This window comes from Erythrolamprus reginae, chromosome 7 (genome assembly GCF_031021105.1).
Source record: "Erythrolamprus reginae isolate rEryReg1 chromosome 7, rEryReg1.hap1, whole genome shotgun sequence".
Taxonomy (NCBI): Eukaryota; Metazoa; Chordata; class Lepidosauria; order Squamata; family Dipsadidae; genus Erythrolamprus; species Erythrolamprus reginae.
In genome coordinates this window covers 74,887,858-74,913,955 of record NC_091956.1, presented here as the reverse complement: position 1 = coordinate 74,913,955, position 26,098 = coordinate 74,887,858, and the positions used below count along the sequence as shown (strand labels likewise).

The window sequence follows — 26,098 nt, the reverse complement described above, 5'->3', positions numbered from 1 at the left end:
TACGGTACAGTCTAAAATGAAATTGGAATAAAATATAATAATTTAAGATATAGATAAAATATGATAAAATTATATTTCAATGTCACCCCTGCAACCGACCCCAATCAGCCCCACATATACAGATCTCAACCAAACCATTTTCTTTAAGTACTATGTTGTGTTAAATGTTATTTTCAGCTTCTGACCGCACATAAAGTAAGTTGTTTTGATATGGGGATCCGAATAGAATTATTAATAAATTATTAAACTACAGCCTTTTAAAATGTACAATACAAAAAGATAGCATGCATACAGACTGGCATTAAATTGATGTTATAATCCCCTTTCCTGATTATGTCCCACGGTAATTCCCATTCTCTATGCTGTTTAAAAATCAGGCTTTTATAAAGTGGACTGCATCATGAATTCTTTAAAAAAAAGCACTTTATGAGGAAAACAAGATTGCCGCTATAAGCTATTCTAAATTAACATAAGTAGTAGCAGCAATACAAGAAGTGACCAAATGAACGTTTTCATTTTCGTTGTATCTAGACCATTTTAATAAAGCTGCTTTGTGAATTTCAGTAATTCCTAGATCATATCTAATATCACCATGAAAAATGGTTTTCATATCTCTTAGCACACTTGAGAAACCAGAAAAAATTAGACAATTTATCAGCTGAAAATCCAGGCTTAGACCTCAACATGGCCATTGCTGGTGATACAGATAGAGCTGACAAATTCCCTATGCATACCGAGTTCAGATTTATAACTACATTTGGGCACAATAGCATACTAGATATGAATTAAATGAAAAACGGAACATTTTCATTCATAGTAAATCCATTTTGTAATGAAAAAAAACCTTGTTATTATCAGACTGATTTACTGCTTTTTCCATCGGTTTTCAGTTAACAAAATGAACAGGAAAGTCCATAACTTTCTGGAAGATACTGAGAAATATCTCTGTGTTTATATAGAATTTTAAACAATTTTATATTGAAACAGGATGAAATGAAAATTGGCGCCTACCTGATGCTGTGGTTAGCTCTGGCCCAGCTCCTGCCCCAAGGACTGTGGATGTGGGGGAGACATCCACATGCTGCAGGCCTGTTTTGCCCCCGGTGGAATCTGCTGATGAAGGCTCCTCTGACCAAGAAGACATGAGTGACAGGGAGGAGGAGAGTGTGGCAGACAGCTCAGAAGGAGATCAATTACCTAGCTCCTCCTTGGATTCAGAATAAGAGTTAATGATACAGCCACGCATGCGGAGAGCGATGCATAGGCAACAACAACTGAGAGATTATTATCAAAGAAAATGAGGCCACCTGTGGTTGGGTGGGGCTGTGGTAATTAGTGAGGCTGCTATAAAGAGCAGCCTGTGGGTTTGGCCATTGTGGAGGATTATCTGATCCTTGTGTTTCGTGACTGCTTTACTGACTTTGACCTTTTGTGTGCTGATTTTTCCCCGCTTTGAAACTAAACCAGAGCAAAGTGTGTTTCGCTTTCTGAAAGAAGAAGGACTGTGAATTGCCTCACAGCTGCAAGCTAAGTATCACAGAACTGATAAGGGACTTGTACAAATTACCAGTTTGTTTGGAGAGGAGTGCTCTTGGCTATACCAAAAGAGGGCTTAGTTTAAGTGAATTTTCATTATTTATTTATTTATTTATTTATTTATTTATTTATTTGATTTTTATGCCGCCCTTCTCCTTAGACTCAGGGCGGCTTACAACATGTTAGCAACAGCACTTTTGAACAGAGCCAGCATATTGCCCCCACAATCCGGGTCCTCATTTTACCCACCTCGGAAGGATGGAAGGCTGAGTCAACCTTGAGCCAGTGATGAGATCTGAACCGCTGACCTGCAGATCTACAGTCAGCTTCAGTGGCCTGCAGTACAGCACTCTACCTGCTGCACCACCCCGGCTCTTCTTATAAAGAACATTGTTTTGAATTTTCAAACGTGTGTGTGTGTCTGAAATTTGTACCTGTGAATTGTTGGGAGGAGTCAACCAGAGAGCCCGACAGAACACCTGATATGCCTTTTCGGTACTTGGCAAGAGTAGTCACGTGTGGGTAATAACTTCCATCTGCCTGTGGACTGAGCTTGTATCAATTTACCTGGCTACTCCCCTTCACTCGCATGACTTTGGCCGTTTTTTGCAACTAAGTGGGTCAAGGTAAGTACCTGAAAAAGAGAAAGCACCACCCCGGAACTGGGCCCATACCCTGACACAGTTGGGTATGACTACTCCTGCCAAGTACCAAAAAGGAATGTATCAGGTAGGCACCAACGTTCGTTTCTCGTCATTCGAGAAAGGAAGAAAATATATATGATATATGAGATAAAGGAAAGACAATCGGACAGGGGACAAAAGGCACACTAGTGCACTTATGTACGCCCCTTACTGACCGCTTAGGAACCTGGAGAGGTCAATCGTGGATAGTCTAAGGGAGAAATGTTGGGGGATAGGAGTTGACACTATTGAGTCCGGTAATGAGTTCCACGCTTCGACAACTCGATTGTTAAAGTCATATTTTTTACAGTCAAGTTTGGAGCGGTTAATATTAAGTTTGAATCTGCTGGGTGCTCTTGTGTTGTTGCGGTTGAAGCTGAAGTAGTCATTGACCGGTAGGACGTTGCAGCATATGATCCTGTGGGCAATACTTAAATCGTGTTTTAGGCGCCGTAATTCTAAGCTTTCTAGACCCAGGATTGTTAGTCTATTTTCGTAGGGTGTTCTGTTTCAAGTGGAGGAGTGAAGGGCTCTTCTGGTGAAATATCTTTGGACGTTGGTTGCCAAATGCCCAATTTGTGATCACATGATCATGGGAATATTATGACACTTGTAAGTGCGAGCAGTGGTTGCAAACATTTTTTTTAGTTCCCTTGTAACTTTGAATGATCATTAAATTTATGATTGTTAAGTCAAGGACTATTCGTACACATTTGAAGGGCCATTATTAAAGGGGAAAGCAGGTGTGAAGCCAGGCTGATAGGAACGAAACTAGATAAAAGAGCATTTCCTTCCTAAATGTAAGCTTTCGATTTTAATAGACCCTGAGATGTATTTGTAGAAAAAAGAAATTGCATTCAAGCATGACATTCAATTTCTAGAAGATGAAAGAAAAAGAAATTCTGAATGGGAACTAGAAACTGATTTTAAGCAAGGTTTTTACAAGCCATAAAACTAAATGAACTAAGTTTATCTTTTGTATGATCTTGTTTTCGGAATATGCTGCTTATAATCAGAAATATTTCTGTTTTGAAATATTTACAAAACATCTCTATAGAGACTCAGATTATGCACAAAGGGTTGCCTAATAATATATTGTGAACAAATATGCCCTAAATATGCCCATGTCACACCAACACTCCGGAGTCTGCATTGGTTGCTGATCAGTTTCTGGTCACAATTCAAAGTGTTGGTTATGACCTATAAAGCCCTTCATGGCACCAGGCCAGTTTATCTCAGGGACCGCCTTCTGTCGCACAAATCCCAGCAACCAGTTAGGTCCAACAGAGTGGATCTTCTCCGGATCCCGTCAACTAAACAATGTTGGTTGGCGGGGCCCAGGGGAAGAGCCTTCTCTGTGGCGGTCCCAACCCTCTGGAACCAACTCCCCCCAGAGATTAGAATAGCCCCCACCCTCCTTGCCTTTCGTAAGCTCCTCAAAACCCACCTCTGCCGTCAGGCATGGGGGAATTAAGATAATCTTTCCCCCTAGGCTTCTACAATTTATGCATGGTATGTTTGTATGTATGATTGGTTTTATAACAAGGTTTTTTAGCTGTTGTAGTATTGGATTTATACATTCTGTTTTTTGTCACTGTTGTTAGCCGCCCCGAGTCCACGGAGGGGGTGGCATACAAATCCAATAAATAAATAAATAAATAAATAAACTTATGATCCTTAAAAACACATGTATTGTAGACATATTGCATATTGAAGAATCTGAGCAAGAACTAATCCATTAGAGCAATATTTCTCAACCTTTGCCAATTTTAAGATTTGGGGGATGTCAATGTTCATAATTTTTCAGCCAGCAGAGCTGGAATTCTGGGAGTTGAAGTCCACACATCTTAAAATAGATAAAATTGTGAAACACTGCATTAGAATATGGAGTGACGAAGTGACTCAAAATTGGGAAAACAGTGTTGCAAGCTTGTTTACTGCTACCCTCCCTGTTTAACAAATGCATAAAATATCACAAGCGGGACTGAAAGAAATAGACATGAGAATTAAAATTGCTCCAAAAAAATTAATGGTCTCACATAAGCTGGCGACATCACTTCGGTGGAAGAAAGTGAGGAAAACTTAATCGAAGGTGAAAGCCAAGTGCAAAAGTCAGTCTGACACTCAATTTCTCTTAAGAAAAAACAAAACACAAGATTATATCAATTGATTGTGCCAAGCCGGTGCAAATAACCGAAAACGTAATGGGAAAAGTATGAATGCTCATGCTGGAGGAAATGGTTGAGAATTGCTCAGGCAGAAAATAAAACTGGTCATTCAAGCCTAAATGAAGTAACGCCAGCCAGTAGTCCTCAACGTACGACCACAATTAAGCCCAATATTTCGGTTGCTAAGCATGACAGTTGTTAAGTGAATTTTGTCCCATTTTTATGACCTTTCTTGCCACAATTATTAAGTAAACCACTGCCATTGTGAAGTCTTGATTATTCCAACGCACTTTACATGTGGCTATCTTTGACCTATAAAGCCCTACATAGTATCGGACTAGAATATCTTCGGGACCGCCTTCTGCCGCACGAATCCCAGCGACCGATTAGGTCCCACAGAGTTGGCCTTCTTCAGGCCTGGTCGACTAAACAATGCCATCTGGCAGGACCTAGGGGAAGAGCCTTCTCTGTGGCGGCCCCAGCCCTCTGGAATCAACTTCCCCCAGAGATTAGGACTGCCCCCACCCTCCTTTCCTTTCAAAAGCTCCTAAAAACCCACCTATGTCGCCAGGCATGGGGGAAATGATACACCCCTTAGCTACTATGGTTTTTTATGTACGGTTCATTAGGTTGTGTGATTGTTTTTTATGAGAAGGATTTTAAATTGCTTTTAACATTAGATTTGTACATTGTGTTTTGCTGTTGTCAGCTGCTCCGAGTCCTCGGAGAGAGGCGGCATACAAATCTAATAAATTATTATTATAAATTATTATTATTTGAAGAGTGTCCGGTGATTGCAAATACAGTGGTCCCTCGATTTTCGCGGGTTCGAACTTTGCGAAATGGCTATACCACGGTTTTTCAAAAATATTAATTTAAAACTACTTTGCAGTTTTTTTCCCTATACCACAGTTTTCCCCGCCCGATGACGTCATACATCATCGCCAAACTTTCGTTTGCCTTTAATAAATATTTTTTTTAATAAACTTTAATAAATAAACATGGTGAGTAATAATCTAAATGGTTGCAAGGGGAATGAGAAATTGCAGTTTAGGGATTTAAAGTGTTAAGGGAAGGCTTGTGACACTGTCCATAGCCAAAAATAGTGTATTTAGTTCCGCATCTCTACTTCGCGGAAATTCGACTTTCGCGGGCGGTCTTGGAACGCATCCCCCGCGAAAATCGAGGGAGCACTGTAGTCCAGAATGCAGCAGCGCGAGCTATCATGGGTATACCAAGGAACAACCATATAACACCAACATTCCACGTGCTGTACTGGCTGCCAATTAGTCTCCAGTCACAATTCAAGGTATTGGCTATTACCTATAAAGCCCTACATGGCTTAGGACCAGACTATCTAAGGGACCATTTCCTGCCACATACCTCCCAGAAACCTATTAGATCACACAGGGTTGGCCTTCTCCAGGTCCCATCAACTAAGCAATGCAGATTGGCGGGCCCACGGGTGAGAGCTTTCTCTGTGGATGCCCCGGTCCTATGGAACCATTTTTACTAATTTTCTTGATGGAATGTGGCACTTATAAACATTTCATATAATTTTTATAGGCTGTGGCCAAAGTCAATTTTCTATTCCTATCCCATAATTCTTGCCATTTATCCAAATTAATGTTATATCCAAACTTTTTGCGCCCAAATAACATTGTTTCTTTGTTTTTCATCCATTTTATATTTAATAAATATTGGTAAATTTTCTTTATTGACTTATCCTGTGGTCCTAGCAAGATTATCTAACACCATTAACTCCTTCTCAATACCCTATTCTTTCTTGTCTTTTAAATATCATGACTTAATCTGAAGATATGCCCATCATTCCAAATCAATGCCATCCTCTGGCAGCTCTTTCCAGATTTTATATCTCTGTCTTCATTTAGACTACTTTCCCCAGGATCAGAAATTTTGGGTGCACAAATGCCTCCAGTGATGAGAATCAGACAGGAAATCCCCTGTATAGAGCCTTCTCTGTGGCGGCCCCGGCCCTCTGGAAGCAACTCCCCCCAGAGATTAGAATAGCCCCCATCCTCCTTGCCTTTCGTAAGCTCCTTAAAACCCACCTCTACCGTCAGGCATGGGGGAACTGAGATATTCTTTCCCCCTAGGCTTCTACAATTTATGCATGGTATGTTTGTATGTATGATTGGTTTTATAACAAGGGTTTTTAGCTGTTTTTAGTATTGGATTGTCACATGTTGTTTTTACCACTGTTGTTAGCCGCCCCGAGTTCATGGAGAGGGGCGGCATACAAATCCAATTAATAAATAAATAGTTGTTTTATTTGTATTCATACTGCTAAAATAGCTCATCTAACATGGTGCCTTAGGAAGTACTGGTGTACTTTTGTGTTTATCGTCCCACAGAAAAGCATGCCACCCTGCTTGTATATCTGACCTCCCAGTATTAATACTCTTCTTATTTTTCAAATTCATCCAATCTCTCACCCAAGTGAGCAAGGCAGCTTGATAAAGACCTTCCCAATCTGGTAAACCAAATCCTCCTTTCTTTCACTTCTTGCAATAGTTTTAATTTAATTCTAGGTCTTTTCTCTTGCCTGATAAATTTAGGTATCATTTTATTCAAATTTCTATAATATTCTTGGTCTAATATCATTGGTATATTCTGAAATAGAAAAAGAATTTTGGCAGAATATTCATTTTCACAGTTCTCATAAAGGAGAATTGCAATTTACACTATCTTTCCAAATCCATCTTTATTTTAAATGCGGAGTTATCTCTAAGATACAGAAGAATTAAAACTCGGACCAAACATTTTCTGAATAGTATTTATCCGAGAGCTATACTTGCACTTAACAAGGAACTAAAGGGTCACCATCAGTGACAGCAATACTTGGTCTATTGGCTAGATGTTCAGGCTGGGGAATTTGTAGGAGGGTGGAGCATGTTTTTTGGAATTGTTATGAGTTTTGGGACTGGTCTTTGGACTTCATGTGAATTTCGTTGTATGAGTATACTGTGTATATACATAAAATGACAATAAATTATTTATTTATCTTTGCTCAAATTAAATCTGTGAGAGGTTTCATTTCAACTTAACCCCCATAAAATTCACAAGAAAAAATTACACATGGGTAGATCAAACTATTTCCAGCTATATGTTTTTTGTATCTGCCTCCCAAGATATAATGGGTTTTAAGTTTTTAAAAAACACAAACAAATCTTAATACATCGGTGTTTCAATTCCTGTTCTAAAACCAAGAGCAGATTTATTGGTTGATCAGCAAAAAGGGAGAAAAGCCATTTGTATGCCAGTGCAAATTCTAGTAAAATATTTATCAGTTGATCCTGTGCTCAGAGATATTGTCTGCTATTTTATTTCTGCCGTTCTGGGTCTTAAGCATAAAACGTATCAGGAAAGACTTCATGAACTCAATCTGTATAGTCTGGAGGACAGAAGGAAAAGGGGGAGGGGACATGATCGAAACATTTAAATATATTAAAGGGTTAAATAAGGTCCAGGAGGAAAGTGTTTTTAATAGGAAAGTGAACACAAGAACAAGGGGACACAATCTGAAGTTAGTTGGGGGAAAGATCAAAAGCAACGTGAGAAAATATTATTTTACTGAAAGAGTAGTAGATCCTTGGAACAAACTTCCAGCAGATGTGGTTGGTAAATCCACAGTAAGTGAATTTAAACATGCCTGGGATAAACATATATCCATTGTAAGATAAAATACAGGAAATAGTATAAGGGCAGACTAGATGGACCATGAGGTCTTTTTCTGCCGTCAGTCTTCTATGTTTCTGTACCAGCCAAAAATCAGCTGGCGGGTTAGAGCTGAGCTGGGGCAACGGCTCGCATGCCCGCAGATATGGCTCTGCGTGCCACCTGTGGCACCCATGCCATAGGTTCGCCATCACTGGCCTATAGAAACGGAGCGAAAAATAAAAAGTCTAGGCCGAAGGCTACAGCTTGGCATTTATACCAACACCTGCTTTTTCCCTCCCCTCACAAAGGATCGGACAAGCCTATATTGCCAAGAGGAGGGAAGACCCGGCTACTCTTCGAAAGAGGGCCCGGCATAAGGGTGGGTATTTTATAAATGGCAGTTTTAAAGGTGCAACCGCTGCTTTAAAGACTCTCTGAAGCACTCAGTTAAAATAGGTGGCAGTTGTTTAGTCAACCTCCCACTGGGTGTCAGTGTTTACTTCACACGAATTTATTTTATTTTATTTTATTTTTATTTTTTTTATTTTTAATTTGTTTGTTTGTTTCTTTGTTTGTTTGCTTATTGGATTTGTATGCCGCCCCTCTCCGTGGACTCTGGGCGGCTAACAACAGTGATAAAAAACAGCATGTAACAATCCAATACTAAAACAACTAAAAAACCCTTATTATAAAACCAAACATACATACAAACATACCATGCATAAATTGTAAAGGCCTAGGGGGAAAGAATATCTCAGTTCCCCCATGCCTGAAGGCAAAGGTGGGTTTTAAGAAGCTTACAAAAGGCGAGGAGAGTGGGGGCAATTCTAATCTCTGGGAGGAGTTGGTTCCAGAGGGCCGGGGCCGCCACAGAGAAGGCTCTTCCCCTGGGTCTCGCCAAGCGACATTGTTTACTTGACGGGACCCGGAGAAGACCCACTCTGTGGGACCTAACTGGTCGCTGGGATTCGTGCGGCAGAAGGCAGTCCCTGAAATAATCTGGTCCAGTGCCATGTAGGGTTTATAGGTCATAACCAACACTTTGAATTGTGACCGGAAACTGATCGGCAACCAATGCAGACTGCGGAGTGTTGGTGTAACATGCAGGGCCGCCGATAGGGGGGTATTACTGGTAGTGGTGTACCGGGCCCGGCCATGAGGGGGGGCCGGTTTTGCCCGCCGTCGCACATGCGCAGTACCGGCCCTCTCTTGCTGGCTGCCTGCCTCACCAACGAAAAAGGCGGGCCCTCTGGCCCTCGCGAGGCAGGACTCGAAGAAGCCCCGACGGAGCCTTAGGCAGCGCGGTCCTCCAGTCCCAGAGCGTGCGGCGAAGGTAGGAGCCCCTTTGGGGTGGCGGTTGCAAATTGCGCTTGTGTTAAATTTTGTTTCTTTCCTAAGCAGCCTTCTGTGTAAAAAAATCCATTTGGGAACGAGTCCATTTGAGAAAGAGAACGAGAGAGAGAAAGAGTGTGAGAGAGAAAGCAAGAGAGAGAGAAAGAAAACAAGAGAGGGAAAGTGAGAAAAAGAGAGAGAGAGAAAGAGGGGGAGAGATAGAGAAAGAGAGAGAAAGAAAAGAGAGAGAGATCAGAGAGGAAGGAAGAGTGAGAGAGAGGAAGAAAGCAAGATAGAGAAAGAGAGAGAAAGAAAGTAAGAGATGAGAGAGGAAGGAAGAGAGAGGAAGAAAGCAAGATAGAGAAAGAGAGAGAGAAAGAAAGAGAGGGAGAGAGAGAGAGATGAGAGAGGAAGGAAGAGAGAGAGAGGAAGAAGGCAAGATAGAGAAAGAGAGAGAGAGAAAGAAAGAGAGAGAGGGGAAGAAAGCAAGATAGAGAAAGAGAAAGAGAGAGATAGAAAGAGAGAGAGAAATGAGAGAGGAAGGAAGAGAGTGAGAGAGAGGAAGGAAGCAAGATAGAGAAAGAGAGAGAGAGAAGGAAAGAAAGAAAGAAAGAGATGAGAGACGAAGGGAGTGAGAGAAAGAGAAAGAAAGCAAGAGAAAGAAAGAAAGAGATGAGAGAGGAAGGAAGAGTGAAAGAGAGGAAGAAAGAGAGAGAGAGAAGAGTGGAAGGAAGCGAGAGAGATATGATAGAAAAAAGGGGAGAAAAAAAGAGAAATGAGAAAATGATTGAGGCAGAGAATGACAGAAAAGAGAGAGAAACAGAGAGAGAAGTGATTCTTGATTTAAAGCATATGGTAAAAGCACTTAAATAATAACAGAGAAAAAAACCCAGCCCTCACCTGTTTTTATTAATAGTTTTGCTGGTTGTTTTAGTTTTAATAGTAATGGATTTTGGTTTTTTAAAATTATTATTGACAAAATTGAACGGGTCCAAAGACGGGCTACAAGAATGGTGGAAGGTCTTAAGCATAAAACGTATCAGGAAAGACTTAATGAACTCAATCTGTATAGTCTGGAGGACAGAAAGAAAAGGGGGGACATGATCGAAACATTTAAATATGTTAAAGGGTTAAATAAGGTCCAGGAGAGAAGTGTTTTTAATAGGAAAGTGAACACAAGGACAAGGGGACACTATCTGAAGTTAGTTGGGGGAAAGATCAAAAGCAACCTGAGAAAACATTATTTCACTGAAAGAGTAGTAGATGCTTGGAACAAACTTCCAGCAGACGTGGTTGGTAAATCCACAGTATCTGAATTTAAACCTGCCTGGGATAAACATATATCCATCCTAAGATAAAATACAGAAAATAGTATAAGGGCAGACTAGATGGACCATGAGGTCTTTTTCTGCCATCAGTCTTCTATGTTTCTATGTTTCTATTAATTTCTTTTAATAAAAAAGAAGGGATTTATTTATTTATTTATTTATTTATTTATTTATTTATTTATTTATTTATTTATTTATTTATTTATTTATTTATTTATTATTTCTATGCCGCCCAGTCCCAAGTTTTTCCTTATTTCCAGATTGCATTTCTTCTTGGTGAGGTTCCGCCCATTGCTTCTTGTACTACCTTCAGGTGGCATGGAGAATAAATAGATGCCATCTGCTCTGTGGCAGCCCTTTAAGGATTGGGAAACTACTATAATATTCCCCCTCAGTTTTCTATTTGTTGAGCTACACATACTGGTTCTCTTAGCCCTTGTTCATAGGATTTAGCCTCTAGGCCAGGGGTGTCAAACTCAATTTCATTGAGGGCCACATCAGGGCTGTGTTTGACCTCAGAGGGCCGGGGGAGAGCTTGCCCAGGGTGTGTGGCCATGGTGGGCATGGCACTGGATTTGGGAGGCAGTAGTTTTAAAATGGCCGGGGGGGGGGGGGGGGGCAGACACTTAGGCTGTATGGGGCCCCAAAATTCCTGATGGCGGCCCTGGTAACATGGGCATATTTGGGGAAGCCCATGATTGCTCTAGCAGCTGAAGAGAATAGAATAAAATAAAATAGAATAGAACAGAACAGAACAGATTAGAATAGAATAGAATAGAATAGAATTCTTTATTGGCCGTATGATTGGACACACAATTAAATTGCCGTTGATGCATTTGCTCTCAGTGAACATAAAGTGAAAATATACATTTGCCAAGAATCATGAGGTACAATAAGCAATGAAGAAATAACGGTTCAAACGCGCCCCGTATCCCTTCCCGCGTTTCCCCACCACAGACAAACCCACCCCTCCTTAGCCGCGCCGCTTTTTCCCCTCAAGCTCACACGCATCCGTTACCCGCCCCTTCTTTCTTCCTTCCTTCCTTCCTTCTCCTCCTCCCGTCAAACCCGTGACGAGCTTTTTGAGGCACGCCCTGCCAGGCCGGGAGCTGCCGTTCGCGGGCAGGCTGAGGGGCGGCCGAGCGTTGCCTCCGCCACCTTCGCCCGCCAGCCAACGGGACGACCCGCGGCCACGCGGGGGGGAGGAAGAGGAGGTGCTGTGCGTGTCTTGCCCGTAGCTGCGGCCCTCCGCTTTCGGAGGCGCCGGGACGAGGACGACGAGACCCATGGGCTCGACCGAGGAGCTGCTGCTGCCGCCGCCCGAATACCTCTTGGAAAGCGAGTGGGAACGGGGCTCGGCGCCGCCGTTGCCGCCCTTAAGGGGCAGAGGGGCCGCGTCCCGGCACAAGCGGCGGCGGCAGCAGCAGCAGCAACCCCGATCTTCGCTGTCCCTGGCGGGGGACGAGGAGAAGCCGCAGCAGCAGGTGAGCGTAAGAAGCGGCGACTTGCCGGGGGGACGCGTGTCAAGCCTCGCCGGGGTGGTATATCACGGAAGCCCCGGTTTTCTAGGGAAGGAGGAAGGGAACCAGGTTCGGGGGATTCGCTTTAGGGGATCCGGATCGAGAGGCCTTTGTTCCGCCCTGGTACACTCTTCGTCTTGTGCTGCTGTCAGTGGCAGGTGTGAGGGAAACTGGCTTTGTGTTGTGTGTGTAAGAGGAACGACACACCTACTTTAGGATATTATATATATATTTGTGTGTGTGTGTGTGTATATATATATATATATATCTATCCTAGTCTCCCTTAATTTTCAAATTCAGCAAAAAAAACCCATATGACATATATATATATATATATATATATATATATATATATATATATATATATATATATATATATATATATTTGTTTTAGTAGATTTTCACGGGTATATATATGTAGATTGTTCTGAGTTCGGGTTTTTCCCCGTGTAATATTTTGAGTGTTAATATTTACAGCAGCACGAAGCTTATAACTTCAGCCTGATGATGGTGAATGTGATTTCACCGAAACGTCGCATAGACACTCAAAATATTACACGAATATAAACCCGAACTCAGAACAATCTACATACATACTGTATACCCATGAAAATCTACAAAAACAAATATATATATATATGTCACATGGGTTTTTTTTTGCTGAATTTGAAAATTAAGGGAGACTAGGATAGATAGATACACACACACACACACACACACATACATACATACATACATACATACATACATACATACATACATACACACACTTTAGTACATATATATATAACTCCAAGTAAATCAACGTTCTGTGAAATCAAACTGTCCACTTAGGAAGCAACACTGATTGACAGTCAATTTCACATGCTGTTGTGCAAATGGAATAGTTGTGCAATATATATAGACACACACACACACACACTGCTCAAAAAAATAAAAACACACACATCCTACATCTGAATGAATGAAATATTCTCATTGAATATTTCATTTGCATAACTATTCCATTTGCACAGCAGCATGTGAAATTGACTCTCAATCAGTGTTGCTTCCTAAGAGGACAGTTTGATTTCACAGAAGTTTGATTTACTTGGAGTTATAATCTGTTTTTTAAGTGTTCCCTTTATTTTTTTGAGCAGTGTATATTTTTCACAGTTCACTCAAAGGCAAAAGTAGAACTGCATGAAAAGGGTATAGTGTCTTTATTACGTCTTTGATTTTATTTATTTATCATTTATTTATCATTTATTTATATGCTGCCCCTCTCTGAAGACTCATAAAAATGACTTTACAAGTCATTATTCTGAAAGCTGTTCTTGTTTTCCACTCTGGCCAAATTTCCATATAGGAAAAAATTACATATTGCTTTCTATTTCTTTCGTTGGTGAAAATTTCTGATACTATAGTGTTGTGATTCAGCCGGAGGCTCCTCAGGGACCGGCTGCGTCTCTGCTGGATCCAGGCCCGGAGGAGGAGGACAGTGAACAGGAGGGGGAGGACCAGGCAGACGGGGGAGAGGAAAGTCAGGAAGAGGATGAGGGGGAGCAGCCTGAGAGCCCCGGGGAGGGGGGGGCTCTCCCCAGCCAGTAGCCTGGCCTCATTGGATGAGGAAGCACAGGCTATAATTGACATGAGACAGAGACGTGCAGCTCAGAGACGGGACCAATTAGAAAGGTATTGGCATCATTGAATTGGCAACAGCTGGGTTTGGGTGTGGTTCTCCTCAACAGGGTTTAAAAGGCAGGCAAGCCCTTTTAGCCATGTGGAGAGTTATCAACTGGGAGTTCTGTGAACCTGCTTTGCTTCTCGGCGTCTCTGATCTTGGCTTGTGGCCTAGAAGACTGGAAGACTTGGGGGAGGCGTATGTTTGTTATATCCAGCGTTGTTTTTGACAGCAAGAATCCTGTTTTACTTCATGGCCTTCGTGAAACATCTTTGAAGTTTCAGCGTGTTCCTGTTTGTAAGGACATTTTCTGTTACCTGTGTTTGCTTTGAATTCTATAAACTGCCTTTGATTTTTACCAGTGTGTCTGGCTTCTCTTTTTGGGTTGGTGTTTGCTGGAGGGACCCAGACAGAACATATAGTATGGTTGATTTCAGGTAGATGCATTGGCTTTATAGTCAAGGGTAAGTAAGAGCATGAACATGATAGCATTAAGTTCTACAGATTGCTTCTACCAGTTATATCAGTCGATAGCTTCAATTTCATCTTCAAGAGTTCTTCTAAGTTCTTCTAAGTGAATATAAACAAGAGGATGTTTATATTGTTCCTTTTATATGTTGTAAGCCACCCCAAGTCCTATATTCTCCCCCCCCCCCCCTGTAATTCTGGAAGAAAAGATATCTAGTGTTTTGTTTTGTTTTTCCCTTCCTCACAATAAGGCAGTGTTGCATCCGAGATTGCCCTTTGGCTGGTTAAGTTTGGGGAAAGTCTTCCTCCTGAAGAGCATGGAAATCTTGCAATTCCTCGAAGGACAGTGGAAGTTGTTGTCTTGCCAAATTTGAGAGCAAAGAAGAATGTACACAAAAGGACCGTTTTTGACATCATTAGATTGAACTCTTATTGTGTAGGAGTAGGATTATTTCCTGTTTGTGAGCTGTTTCCCAGACTGTACTTTTTAAAAAAAAGAAATCGGGAAGATCTTATAAAATCAGGAAGATCATTATAAAACAATTCTGCGTTGACATTTAAATGCTTATTTAGTTAGTTCTAATTGAATATTCGTTCATTCGTTCGTTCCATTTGTATGCTGTCCAACTCCCTAAGGATTCTGAGTGGCTCACAACCAAAAAACAAAACAAAACATACATTATTAATATTAAAAAGTCAAAAAATAAAAACAATCTAAAAACCATTTAAACCCACAATAAGACCACGCGCATATCATTTATGGCTGGATCTCGATGGTGTATCCAATGGCCTCAAACCTTCCAGAAAAGCCAGGTCTTAACAAATTTCCGGAAGGCTAGTAGGGTGGGGGGTAGAATGGATCTCAGAAAATAGTTAGTTCCAGAGAGCCGGAGCCACCACAGAGAAGGCTCTCCTCCACTGTCAGCCGACATTGTTTAGCTGATGAGACCTGGAGAAGACCAACCCTGTGGGCCCTTATTGGTCACTGGAAGCTATTTGGTAGAAGGCGGTCCCGAAGATAGTCTGGCCCTAAGCCATGTAGAACTTTAAAAGTAATGACCAACACCTTGAATTGTGCCCAGAGACCGATTGGGAGTCAGTGCAATTCGCAAAGAGTTTGTGTACCTAGGTGCACCCACAACAGCTCACACGGCTGTATTTTGTGTTTTCTTCTCAGTCTCATGTTTAGAGCTCTATAGATTTTGTATATTTGAGAATATTTTATTCTTCTGCTTTTGATGTTGCTGTCTTTGGCTGTAGCCCATGACTGTATTGTTCCTCGCTTTCATTTTCAGCCTATCCTACCCAATCTGGAGGGCTCTGATGTTGACACAGACTTGTACGAAGTTCAGTAGGCTGTTAAAGAAATGATGTATAGTCAGATCACAAAGAAGAAATAATGAACAGCCATATCACAACTGAAGTGTAAAAATTCCACACTTGCCAATGCTAATTTCATTAAAATGTAGGCATTTTTAAAAGTAGGGAGTTTTCATGTCTATAAAATTTAAAGTGAATAATAAAACATATCCACACTGATACAGAGAAGAAATGCTTAGCAGTATACTGGTATATAATCATGCCACATTATTCAGATATCTGTGCTTATGAGTTGATACTGAATCAATTTTTAAAAAAAAAACATCTGGAGGGGTGCTTGGAACATTTTGCTAAGAACAGTATGAATATTTGAATAATAGTTAAACCTACGTCTCACAAGTATGACTTAAAAAATGGACATAGATAATTAAAAGTTCTGAATGTTCTCACACTAAACAGGTGGCAGTATCCCACTGACCTTGACTAATCCACAAAATATCTAAACATATTTCAGCCTGATTAATATCTGAATGGGAAACCACTAAGAAATCCTGGGGAAATAGCAAGGGCAAGCACCAATGTATAAATAGCCACCAAACCCCACTTCTGCTTGCACTGTTATCTAGTATGGAAATTAAATGTCTGCAAGAAAAAATATCAAGGACCCCACAGTTGATTTCTGAGCTGTTCTACTAGAGGTGTAATAATACCACTGAAGCAACTCACACATAGTAGTTTCCGACTGCTGTGTTTTGCACCAACTGTTATATCCAAGTGGTTTTCAAGAGCAAATCCACGTACAGTGCACTGCAGTAAACCAATAATGGAGCAATAAAAGTGCAGAAGTGACAGTCAACACAATTTGATTTTGTTATTACAATTAAGCAAAAAAGCAGTGGTAAAGTCATTGTCTTTATTTGATCCTAAATATTAAAATACAGAATATTTCAGGGAAAACCTATAAAGACCTATAAAGCCCTTCATGGCACCGGACCAGATTACCCCAAGGACCGCCTTCTGCTGCACGAATCCCAGCGACCAGTTAGGTCGCACAGAGTGGGTCTTCTCCGGGTCCCGTCAACCAAACAATGTCGCTTGGGGGGACCCAGAGGAAGAGCCTTCTCTGTGGCGGCCCCGACCCTCTGGAACCAACTCCCCCCAGAGATTAGAATTGCCCCCACCCTCCTTGCCTTTCGTAAGCTGCTTAAAACCCACCTCTGCCGCCAGGCATGGGGGAACTAAGATACACTTTCCCCCTAGGCCTTCACAATTTATGTATGGTATGTTTGTATGTATGATTGGTTTTTATATAATGGGTTTTTAACTGTTTTTTAGTATTGGATTTTGTTGTACTGTTTTGCTGCTGTTGTTAGCCGCCCCGAGTCTGCGGAGAGGGGCGGCATACAAATCCAATAAATAATTATAAAAATAATAATAATAAAACTCCTAAACAATTCTTAAATATATTATTTTTGTTAAGTTTCTCTGTTATTAGCTGAGTATACAATGTGCAAAGTAAAAAAAATTAGACACTGAAATAGAACTCCACAGCAATTTTCATTCACATGGTAATGTGAGTCTTGAAAGAGTCTCAAGGGCAAATGGCTCAAGAGCAGACATATAAAAGTGCATGATAACATTTTATTCAAAGTGATAGGAAGCTAGTCATTTACCAAACTGAAACAATTTTTGCAAATAAACGCAGTGACCTCAAATTACGAGATATTTAATTTCTAGGTTAGTGCTTGCTCCAACTAGACTTTTCTATTCTAATTATTTACCATCCTGGCGTATATTTTTTTGAGGCTATAATTTTCAGAATGTACTTATTAAAGACAATAAGAGAATATTCTAAACACCAGCATCTCTAGTTTTGAAATTATACATATTTCTGTGGTGTAGTTTCCACCTCTAAGCAGATGTTCCAACAGATGGCCATACAGTGTTCCCTCGATTTTCGCAGGTTCGAACTTCGCAGAACGTCTATACCACGGTTTTTCAAAAATATTAATTAAAAAATATTTTGCGGTTTTTTCCCCTATACCACAGTTTTTCCCACCCGATGACATCATATGTCATCGCCAAACTTTCGTCTGCCTTTAAAAAACATTTTTTTTAATAAACTTTAATAAATAAACATGGTGAGTAATAATCTAAATGGTTGCTAAGGGAATGGGAAATTGTAATTTAGGGGTTTAAAGTGTTAAGGGAAGACTTGGGATACTGTTCATATCAAAAAATAGTGTATTTACTTCCGCATCTCTACTTCGCGGAAACTCGACTTTCGCAGGCGGTCTTGGAACGCATCCCCCGCGAAAATCGAGGGAACACTATATATTGATATTAATAGTATATATTGAAACCAAAGCAATGAAAAATTGAGATATATTACTATGTTCTGTGTATGGTGATGTAAATACTAGAGGTGTGAGAAAAGAAAACTTAAAAAAAGATGTTTCAAGGACATTATTAAATAAATTTCTTTTTAGAAGTACGTACTACAAATTAATATCAATATGTTTGTATAAATAAAATAAAATATAAATATGGAAGTGAAATTATTTCCCAAGAACACACTTCCTGTAGAAGAAGTTTACTAGAATTAAGGGTACTTTGTATTCTTTTTTGCTCTCTAGATCTCAAGGTGCTACACAAATGTGTCCAATATTTCTATTTACTATGAACAAAACTATCTTTTGTTATGTACCCTTAATCACTGAAGCTTTCTAAAGTAAAACTGAAACAAAAAGCATCCTTGAAAGTGTATACCTAAAATTAATTTTAAGTAATTATAGGGTCTGTTCTCTTTTTTTCTTTTTACCAGGCTAATTAAAAGTAACCATCCTAGAATAAAGGTTATGAAATCCAAACGTGTATGAGCAAATTTGTACAATCATGTTTCAGTTATATAGCATTGTACTCCAAAGTCAAGATTCCTTGACCTATATTCTCAACCTAATTCTGTAACAAGACCAATTATCTTTATGACTAAGTGCTGGTTTCAATTGAGTTGCTTATCAGATTTAAATGAGTTCATTTTATATCATATCTTTTTAACTGTTGAATTTCTCAGCTTCTGAAATAATGTAAGAAAATATAGTTTTAACAAAATTAACATTAAAAACATGTATCTATTTTTTATAAAACTTCAAAATCGAACAATTTTGGAGAGCAACCATCACAACCAAGAGGAGGGCTCAAGTGGAAAATTAACATGAACTCACTCTAAACATAAGAGGGCAAACTCCCTCTCCCCAACCTCCTCTCTCTCGCTCTCTCGCTCTCACACACACAAACACACATACACACACTAATGCTTTTGAGTCTCCGGAGAGGGGCGGCATACAAATCTAATAAATTATGATTAATTATTTTATTATTATTGAACCTTATCATAAATAATACAGTGCAGGACTTTCATGTCTTCTTGCTTAGTATGGAAAAAACAAATGGTTGTAATACTATTGCTTTTTTATTGGTATATGAAATCTGCAAGAAAATTAGAACATTATGAGGGAATAATTTTCATCAAATCCATGTGGTGATTAATTTTAGAATAGAATTTTAGTCTAGAGCAGGGGTCCGTGGACCCGTGCTAGGACCGGGGCTGTGCAAACGAACAAAGCCCCATCTGCAAGATGCAGGCAGCCCACGAAACCAAGTCCCCTCCGGTCCGCAAAAAAACTTCTCCATGGAGCCCAAAAGGTTGGGGGCTGCTGGTCTACTGATTAAGGCATCCTGGAACCACCCACATCAAGCAGGAACCATATTGTATTACAGTTGCTTCCCACGTCATTCAGAAGTGTCCAGAGCCCCCAGGCAAGCTCCTTTCTGTCACCCCCTCTGTCTTCTCTTTGATGTGGCATAAAATACTGGAATATGCCGAGATGTATAAACTCAGATTAGAAATGAAACGCAAGGAAGAAACATAATTTTTGAAGTGTGTAATAAGTATGTAGAATAATAATTGGTTAGAGAAATAAAGATGTATAAAAATAAATGTAAAATAAGTGTATGAGACATATGACACATTTTTGTTAAAAATGATTATTGATATGTACATTGGAAAAATAAAAAATAAAAATAAAAAAGCTAAAATAAATACTGAATAAGGAATTAAATCTCATATAATATATCCATGCAAGCTAGTATTTTATGTAGGAGCTGGTAATGACTAAAACAGATTGGGGAATAAAGACACTTCATATATAAGGTTTCCTGTTCAGTCATGTATGACTCAAGGGCTTGGTGCCCATCTCTGTTTCTTGGCCGAGAAAGGCAGCGTTGTCCAAAGACATTTTCCAGTCATGTGGCCAGCCTGGCTATACATCAAAGGTGCATGGAATGCTGCTATCTTACCATCAAAGTGGTACTATTAATTTATTCACATTTGCATTCTTTCAAACTGCTAGATGGGCAGGAGCTGGGGCAAGAAACAGGAGCTCACCCAATTGCTTAGTGCCAGGTCTTGAACCTGGGTTGTCAGTTCCAGCTGACAAGCTCAATTGCTGAGCCATGTTTATTTATTTATTTATTTTATTTATTCATTTGTCCAATACACAAATACATAGGAAGAAAAATTAGACATGTGGTAATATATATAAGGGTAAAAGTGAACTTAGAGGAGAGGATATATGAAAGGAAGAGAATATATATGATAGGTGAAAGAAAGGAAAGACAATTGGACAGGGGACGAAAGGCACACCAGTGCACTTATGTACGCCCATTACTGGCCTCTTAGGAACCTGGAGAGGTCAATCATGGAGAGTCTAAGGGAGAAATGTTGGGGGTTTAGGGGTTGACACAATTGAGTCCGGCAATGAGTTCCACGCTTCGATAACTCGATTGTTGAAATCATATTTTTTGCAGTCAACTTTGGAGCGGTTCGTATTAAGTTTGAATCTGTTGTGTTGTTGCGGTTGAAGCTGAAGTAGTCATTGACCGGTAGGACGTTGCAGCATATGATCTTGTGGGCAATACTCAAATCGTGTTTTAGGCGCCGTAGTTCTAGGCTTTCTAGGCCCAGGATTGTTAGTCTATTTTCATAGGATATTCTGTTTCGAGTGGAGGAGTGAAGGGCTCTTCTGGTGAAATATCTTTGGGCATTTTCAAGGGTGTTGATGTCTGAGATGTGGTATGGGTTCCAGATATGTTGTAGCACATTAATAAAGCACTTGGTTATATGACAAAACAATATATTGAAAGACAATTGTTTAATAATATAAAGCAGAGAAACATAGAAGACTGACGGCAGAAAAAGACCTCATGGTTCATCTAGTCTGCCCTCATACTATTTTCTGTATTTTATCTTAGGATTGATATATGTTTATCCCAGGCATGTTTAAATTCAGTTACTGTGGATTTTCCAACCACCTCTGCTGGAAGTTTGTTCCAAGGATCTACTACTCTTTCAGTAAAATAATATTTTCTCATGTTGCTTTTGATCTTTCCCCCAACTAACTTCAGATTGTGTCCCCTTGTTCTTGTGTTCACTTTCCTATTAAAAACACTTCCCTCCTGGACCTTATTTAACCCTTTAACATATTTAAATGTTTCAATCATGTCCCCCCTTTTCCTTCTGTCCTCCAGACTATACAGATTGAGTTCATGAAGTCTTTCCTGATACGTTTTATGCGTAAGACCTTCCACCATTCTTGTAGCCCATCTTTGGACCCGTTCAATTTTGTCAATATCTTTTTGTAGGTGAGGCCTTCATAACTGGGCACAGTCTTCCAAATGTGGTCAGAGCTAGTTAATTACATCAAAAATATTTCATATTATTACCCTTTAAGGAAAAAAACTTTTTTTGCCATACAAGGTTGCATTTTTAAAAGCAGGAATAATATCGCATGGCTTTGTTGATATAGATTAGTAATCTATCCTCTTTTCATTCTAGGTCCTACAAGCAGAAAAGGAAAATAATACAGAATCAATTACTGATGACTATAAAAAGATGGGAACTCTCTTTGGTGAACTCAATAAAAGCCTTATAAGAATAGGATTCACAAGGATGTATTTTGGAGAAAGAATTGTAGAACCTGTAATAATACTGTTCTTCTGGGTTATGCTCTGGTTTCTTGGACTACAAGCCCTTGGATTGGTGGCTGTCCTGTGCCTTGTTATTATATATGTTCAGCAGTAAAATACACTGGATAAGACTATTTTATATCTTTACATATTAAGCTGAACAAGAGTGGTATTACTACAAACCATTGTGCTGAATATTATGTAGCCGTTAAATGTTTGCATGGATTTTCTTTTTCTTCCAATCTTTGTAATTTTACAAGAAAAAAATCATCTTTATCTGTCATGAATAGATGAGTAAAAGATTTTCAGTATGAGGCAGTGTAGTCAAATCCTTCACTTAGTAAATCCTATTTACTAAGTGGAAGAATTCAAATTTTAAGCAGTTTGGAGGTTCAAACACTTTTCATTGTATGGATGGTGCTTTTATATTCATGTCATGAATATGTACCAACTGTATGTATGTACCAAATATGTACCAAATGTAACAACTGTTTTCAAAAAAATACCTTTTATATTAAAATTAAATGTTAAAAAGCCAATTTTATGAGCTCTGGTGTTACATGATTTTTTTTTTAGCACCATGTAAATCTCCCTGCAAATTTCTTTACTTATGTGAATGCATAGGAAGTCATCTTAAACAAATCAGTTTTTGTATAACTAGTGCCATTAATGATTTTTAAGTGTATTAGAAAAATGTTTCTGGAAATAAATTAGGATTCTTCCTTTCCTAATTTATCTCAGTTTAATTATTTTATTGCAGTCTCAGTAGACAGATTATAAGAGCAAGCTACATAAAGTATTTGTGCTGAAATTGCCAATGTTTTAAATGAGTATTTTGAGGAGAAGAAATAAATACATATCAAGGACTGATATGTATTGAGCCAAAATATTATTATCATTCTTTATTAAATTTGCTTTACAATTTACAATGTAAATATTTACGACAGATACAAAACCATGAAGAACATAGTTGACAAAAACAGCTTGCGGTTCCTCCTCAAAGCCACGTGTCCTGTTACTTTTTAAAGTATCTATTGTGCAGCTCTAGAACCCCACTGATTTTTTTAGTGAAACTTTTTGTGTCTCTTGAAAGGATGATGGTTATGATTACACTGATTTACCAAGTGAAAATTGGGATAATAGGTTTATCCATGATAACTATAGAAATACACTGCCAAACAAATTCAATCCACAAATGAGAAGTCCTTTCTGCCATGTTCAAGAATCCAATGCAGAAGTAAAATTTGGAGATTCCTTTTTATCTGCAAGACTATTGTGTCATTCTTATATTGTTCCAAGTATGGTACAGATTTCTGAAGAAATACGTAAAAAAATATCGGCTTAACAATCTCCTATACTAGATCAATGGTTTGTAGACAAAAGGAAGATCATGGCTAGATTAAAAACTAGCTTTCATGAAATTTGTTATTTATGGTAATATAAATTTATCTTTATTCTTTAGCTGTTCTAGGTAGGACATTTTAAAAATTTGTAGCTGAAATTGGTTTTTGTTATTTAAATTTAAGAGAAATTCCAGCATCTATTTTAATAGTTAATTTTTATTTTGAGTCACCAGTTTTTATTTTTTACTCATCTAGTTCATGCAAAGATTTTTTTTAATTAAAATTTGCTAATTTATTTTGTTGTAAACTTTAAAAAATATCACTGTTCTGTTGATGTGACCTTATCTAAATCTACAAAATCAAGATTATTGATTCTGTAATAAAGAATACTGAATTGTTATGTATGTTGGGTGGATGTCACTGCTCTCTAATGGACATCAAACGGTTCTCATTTTGTGAGCCGAAGCAGGCTTATGTGTTTCAATAAAATGTTGGAATATATACAAAAAACCAACAACTTCTCTTTGCAATCAGTATAGCTGGGTATTAAATTCTACACCCTTTTTTGGGGACAAGAGTAGACTCGAATTTAGAACCTGAAAAATGCCTTTATAGGTATTCGGAAGACTAATTTTTTTAAAAGCGTATTGCTGGTGAATTAAGCGCAAGTACCCTAAGAATGATTTTCAAATTATTTTCAAACCTGTACTGTGTGTATATAATATATACTGTAGGTGTGTGATTAATTAATTGTTTTTAAGGCCCATCATTTTGTCCTTTACAATGATTTTGAAATGATTTTTCAAAATATATGACTGCATTTTGGGGGATGTTTTGATCTTAAATGAAACTTCTAACATTTTGATATTTAATTATTAACCATTGTACTATTTATAACTCTAACATGTCTTGGAAAGGAATGGAGCAAATATGGACTTCTTTTATATGAACTCTTGACTACTTGACGGACTAAAGAGCCACGCACTATGGTTTAATTGATAATGTTCCTTGCCGAAACTCTTCACATCTGAAAATATGCTACTAGATTCGGGAGAGGGAAATCAGTATTATACTGTTCAGAGTGATGCAATCAGACACGGAAACTAACCTCACAAATTCTTTTGAAGGTATTTTCTGATCACATATAAGGATTTGCTCTGAAAAATGTAACACCCAGAATGGTTTTAATATTCAATTATTTCCTCAGAAATGTTTGTATGAAATTATGCTTCTACAAATTGAGATTTTGTTTTCAATAAAATTTCTTTTGGTTTAAAAATTGCTTTTGCCTGATTTTTTAAAATAAATTAATGGAAACTTATTTCATTAATTTACAGTGAAATGCCTTTAAATAAAACAGGAGCTTCAAAATCCATAGTGGTATTCTGAAGGGTTTTTTTAATGTTTGTTTGTTTATTTATTCAATTTTTATGCCGCCCTTCTTCTTAGACTCAAGGTGGCTTACAACATGTTAGCAGTAGCACTTTTTAACAGAGCCAGCATATTGCCCCCACAATCTGGGTCCTCATTTTACCCACCTCATAAGGATGGAAGGCTGAGTCAACCTTGAGCCGGTGATGAGATTTGAACCACTGACCTACAGATCTACAGTCAGCTTCAGTGGCCTGCAGTATAGCACTCTACCTGCTGCACCACCCCGGCTGTTATCTCCAATAATGAATCCTCATGAATCCCAGCGACCAGTTAGGTCTCACAGAGTTGGCCTTCTCCAGGTCTCATAAACTAGACTATGTCAGTTGGCAGGGCCTAGAGGAAGAACCTTCTCTGTGGAGGCCCCGGCCCTCTGGAATCAGCTCCCCCTGGAGATTCGTACTGCCCCCACCCTCCTTGCATTCCGCAAGAGTCTTAAGACTCATTTAAGCCACCAGGCTTGGGGCCGTTAGATTCTTGCCCCCCGGCCGATGAATGGGCTGAGGAAAAGCTGATTGAATGGGAATTTATTTATTTATTTATTTATTTATTTATTTATTTATTTATTTATTTATTTATTTATTTATTTATTTATTTATTTATTTATTTATTAGATTTGTATGCCGCCCCTCTCTGAAGACTCGGAGCGGCTAACAACAATATAAAAAGACAATGTAAACAAATCTAATATTTAAAACAATCTAAAAAACCCCAATTTAAAGAACCACTCATACATACAAGCATACCATGTATAAATTCTATAAGCCTAGGGGGAAGGGAAATTTCAATTCCCCCATGCCTGATGACAGAGGTGGGTTTTAAGGAGCTTGCGAAAGGCAAGGAGGGTGGGGGCAACTCTGATATCTGGGGGGAGCTGGTTCCAGAGGTTCGGGGCCGCCACAGAGAAGGCTCTTCTCCTGGGTCCCGCCAAACGACATTGCTTAGTCGATGGGACCCGGAGAAGGCCAACTCTGTGGGACCTAACCGATCGCTGGGATTCGTGCGGAATGACTGTTTTTTTTAAATGAATTTTAGTTTTTAGATTTTATATTTAATTGGACCTAAAGTATTATATATTGTTTTATTATATGTATTATATGTTGTGAACCATCCCGAGTCCATTTAATATATAAATAAATTAGAAATTACAGGTTCATTTAATGATTTTTAAAAGTGTCAATGGCAACAAAAATGGGTTTTATGGTTGTTTTTCACACTTAACAGCTGCTGTAGCATCCTCATGATATGTGATTAAAATTTGAATGTTTGGCCATTGATTCATATTTATGACATTTGCAGTGTCCAAGGGTCACCTTTTGTAACTTGTCATGCAAACTCAAAGTCAGATTCACTCTACAACTAAGTTAACAATCGCTACACGGCAAATTCTATAATGAAATGAATAATAAAGCTCTGCTTGTGTACAGGTAGTCCTCTGTTAGCGATTGCCTCATTTAGTGACTATTTGTGCTTATGACAGTGATGAAAAAGTAACTGATCAATCCTAGCATGACTATAAAGTCTATAAAGCAAAGGTAAACTGATGTAAAATCAAAGAACAGATTAGATTAGATTAGATTAGATTTATTGGATTTATA

The 26,098-nt window shown here is 38.9% G+C and overlaps 1 protein-coding gene across 1 annotated transcript; it reads left to right on the top strand.

Moving 5' to 3' along the window:
- Nucleotides 1–11,825: 11,825 nt before the first annotated feature.
- FAM241A (family with sequence similarity 241 member A) lies at nucleotides 11,826–24,348 on the top strand. Its single transcript, XM_070756666.1, has 2 exons — nucleotides 11,826–12,212; nucleotides 21,596–24,348. The coding sequence occupies exons 1-2, from the start codon at nucleotides 12,015–12,017 to the stop codon at nucleotides 21,839–21,841; spliced, it is 444 nt and encodes a 147-aa protein (XP_070612767.1). The 5' UTR covers nucleotides 11,826–12,014; the 3' UTR covers nucleotides 21,842–24,348.
- The last annotated feature ends 1,750 nt before the right edge of the window (nucleotides 24,349–26,098 follow it).

Bases quoted from the DNA above. Each gene is read 5' to 3' on its own strand.
- FAM241A (XM_070756666.1), top strand. From the start codon at position 12,015: ATGGGCTCGACCGAGGAGCTGCTGCTGCCGCCGCCCGAATACCTCTTG. The intron at 12,213-21,595 runs GTGAGCGTAAGA...TTTTCATTCTAG, and splicing joins AGGAGAAGCCGCAGCAGCAG to GTCCTACAAGCAGAAAAGGA.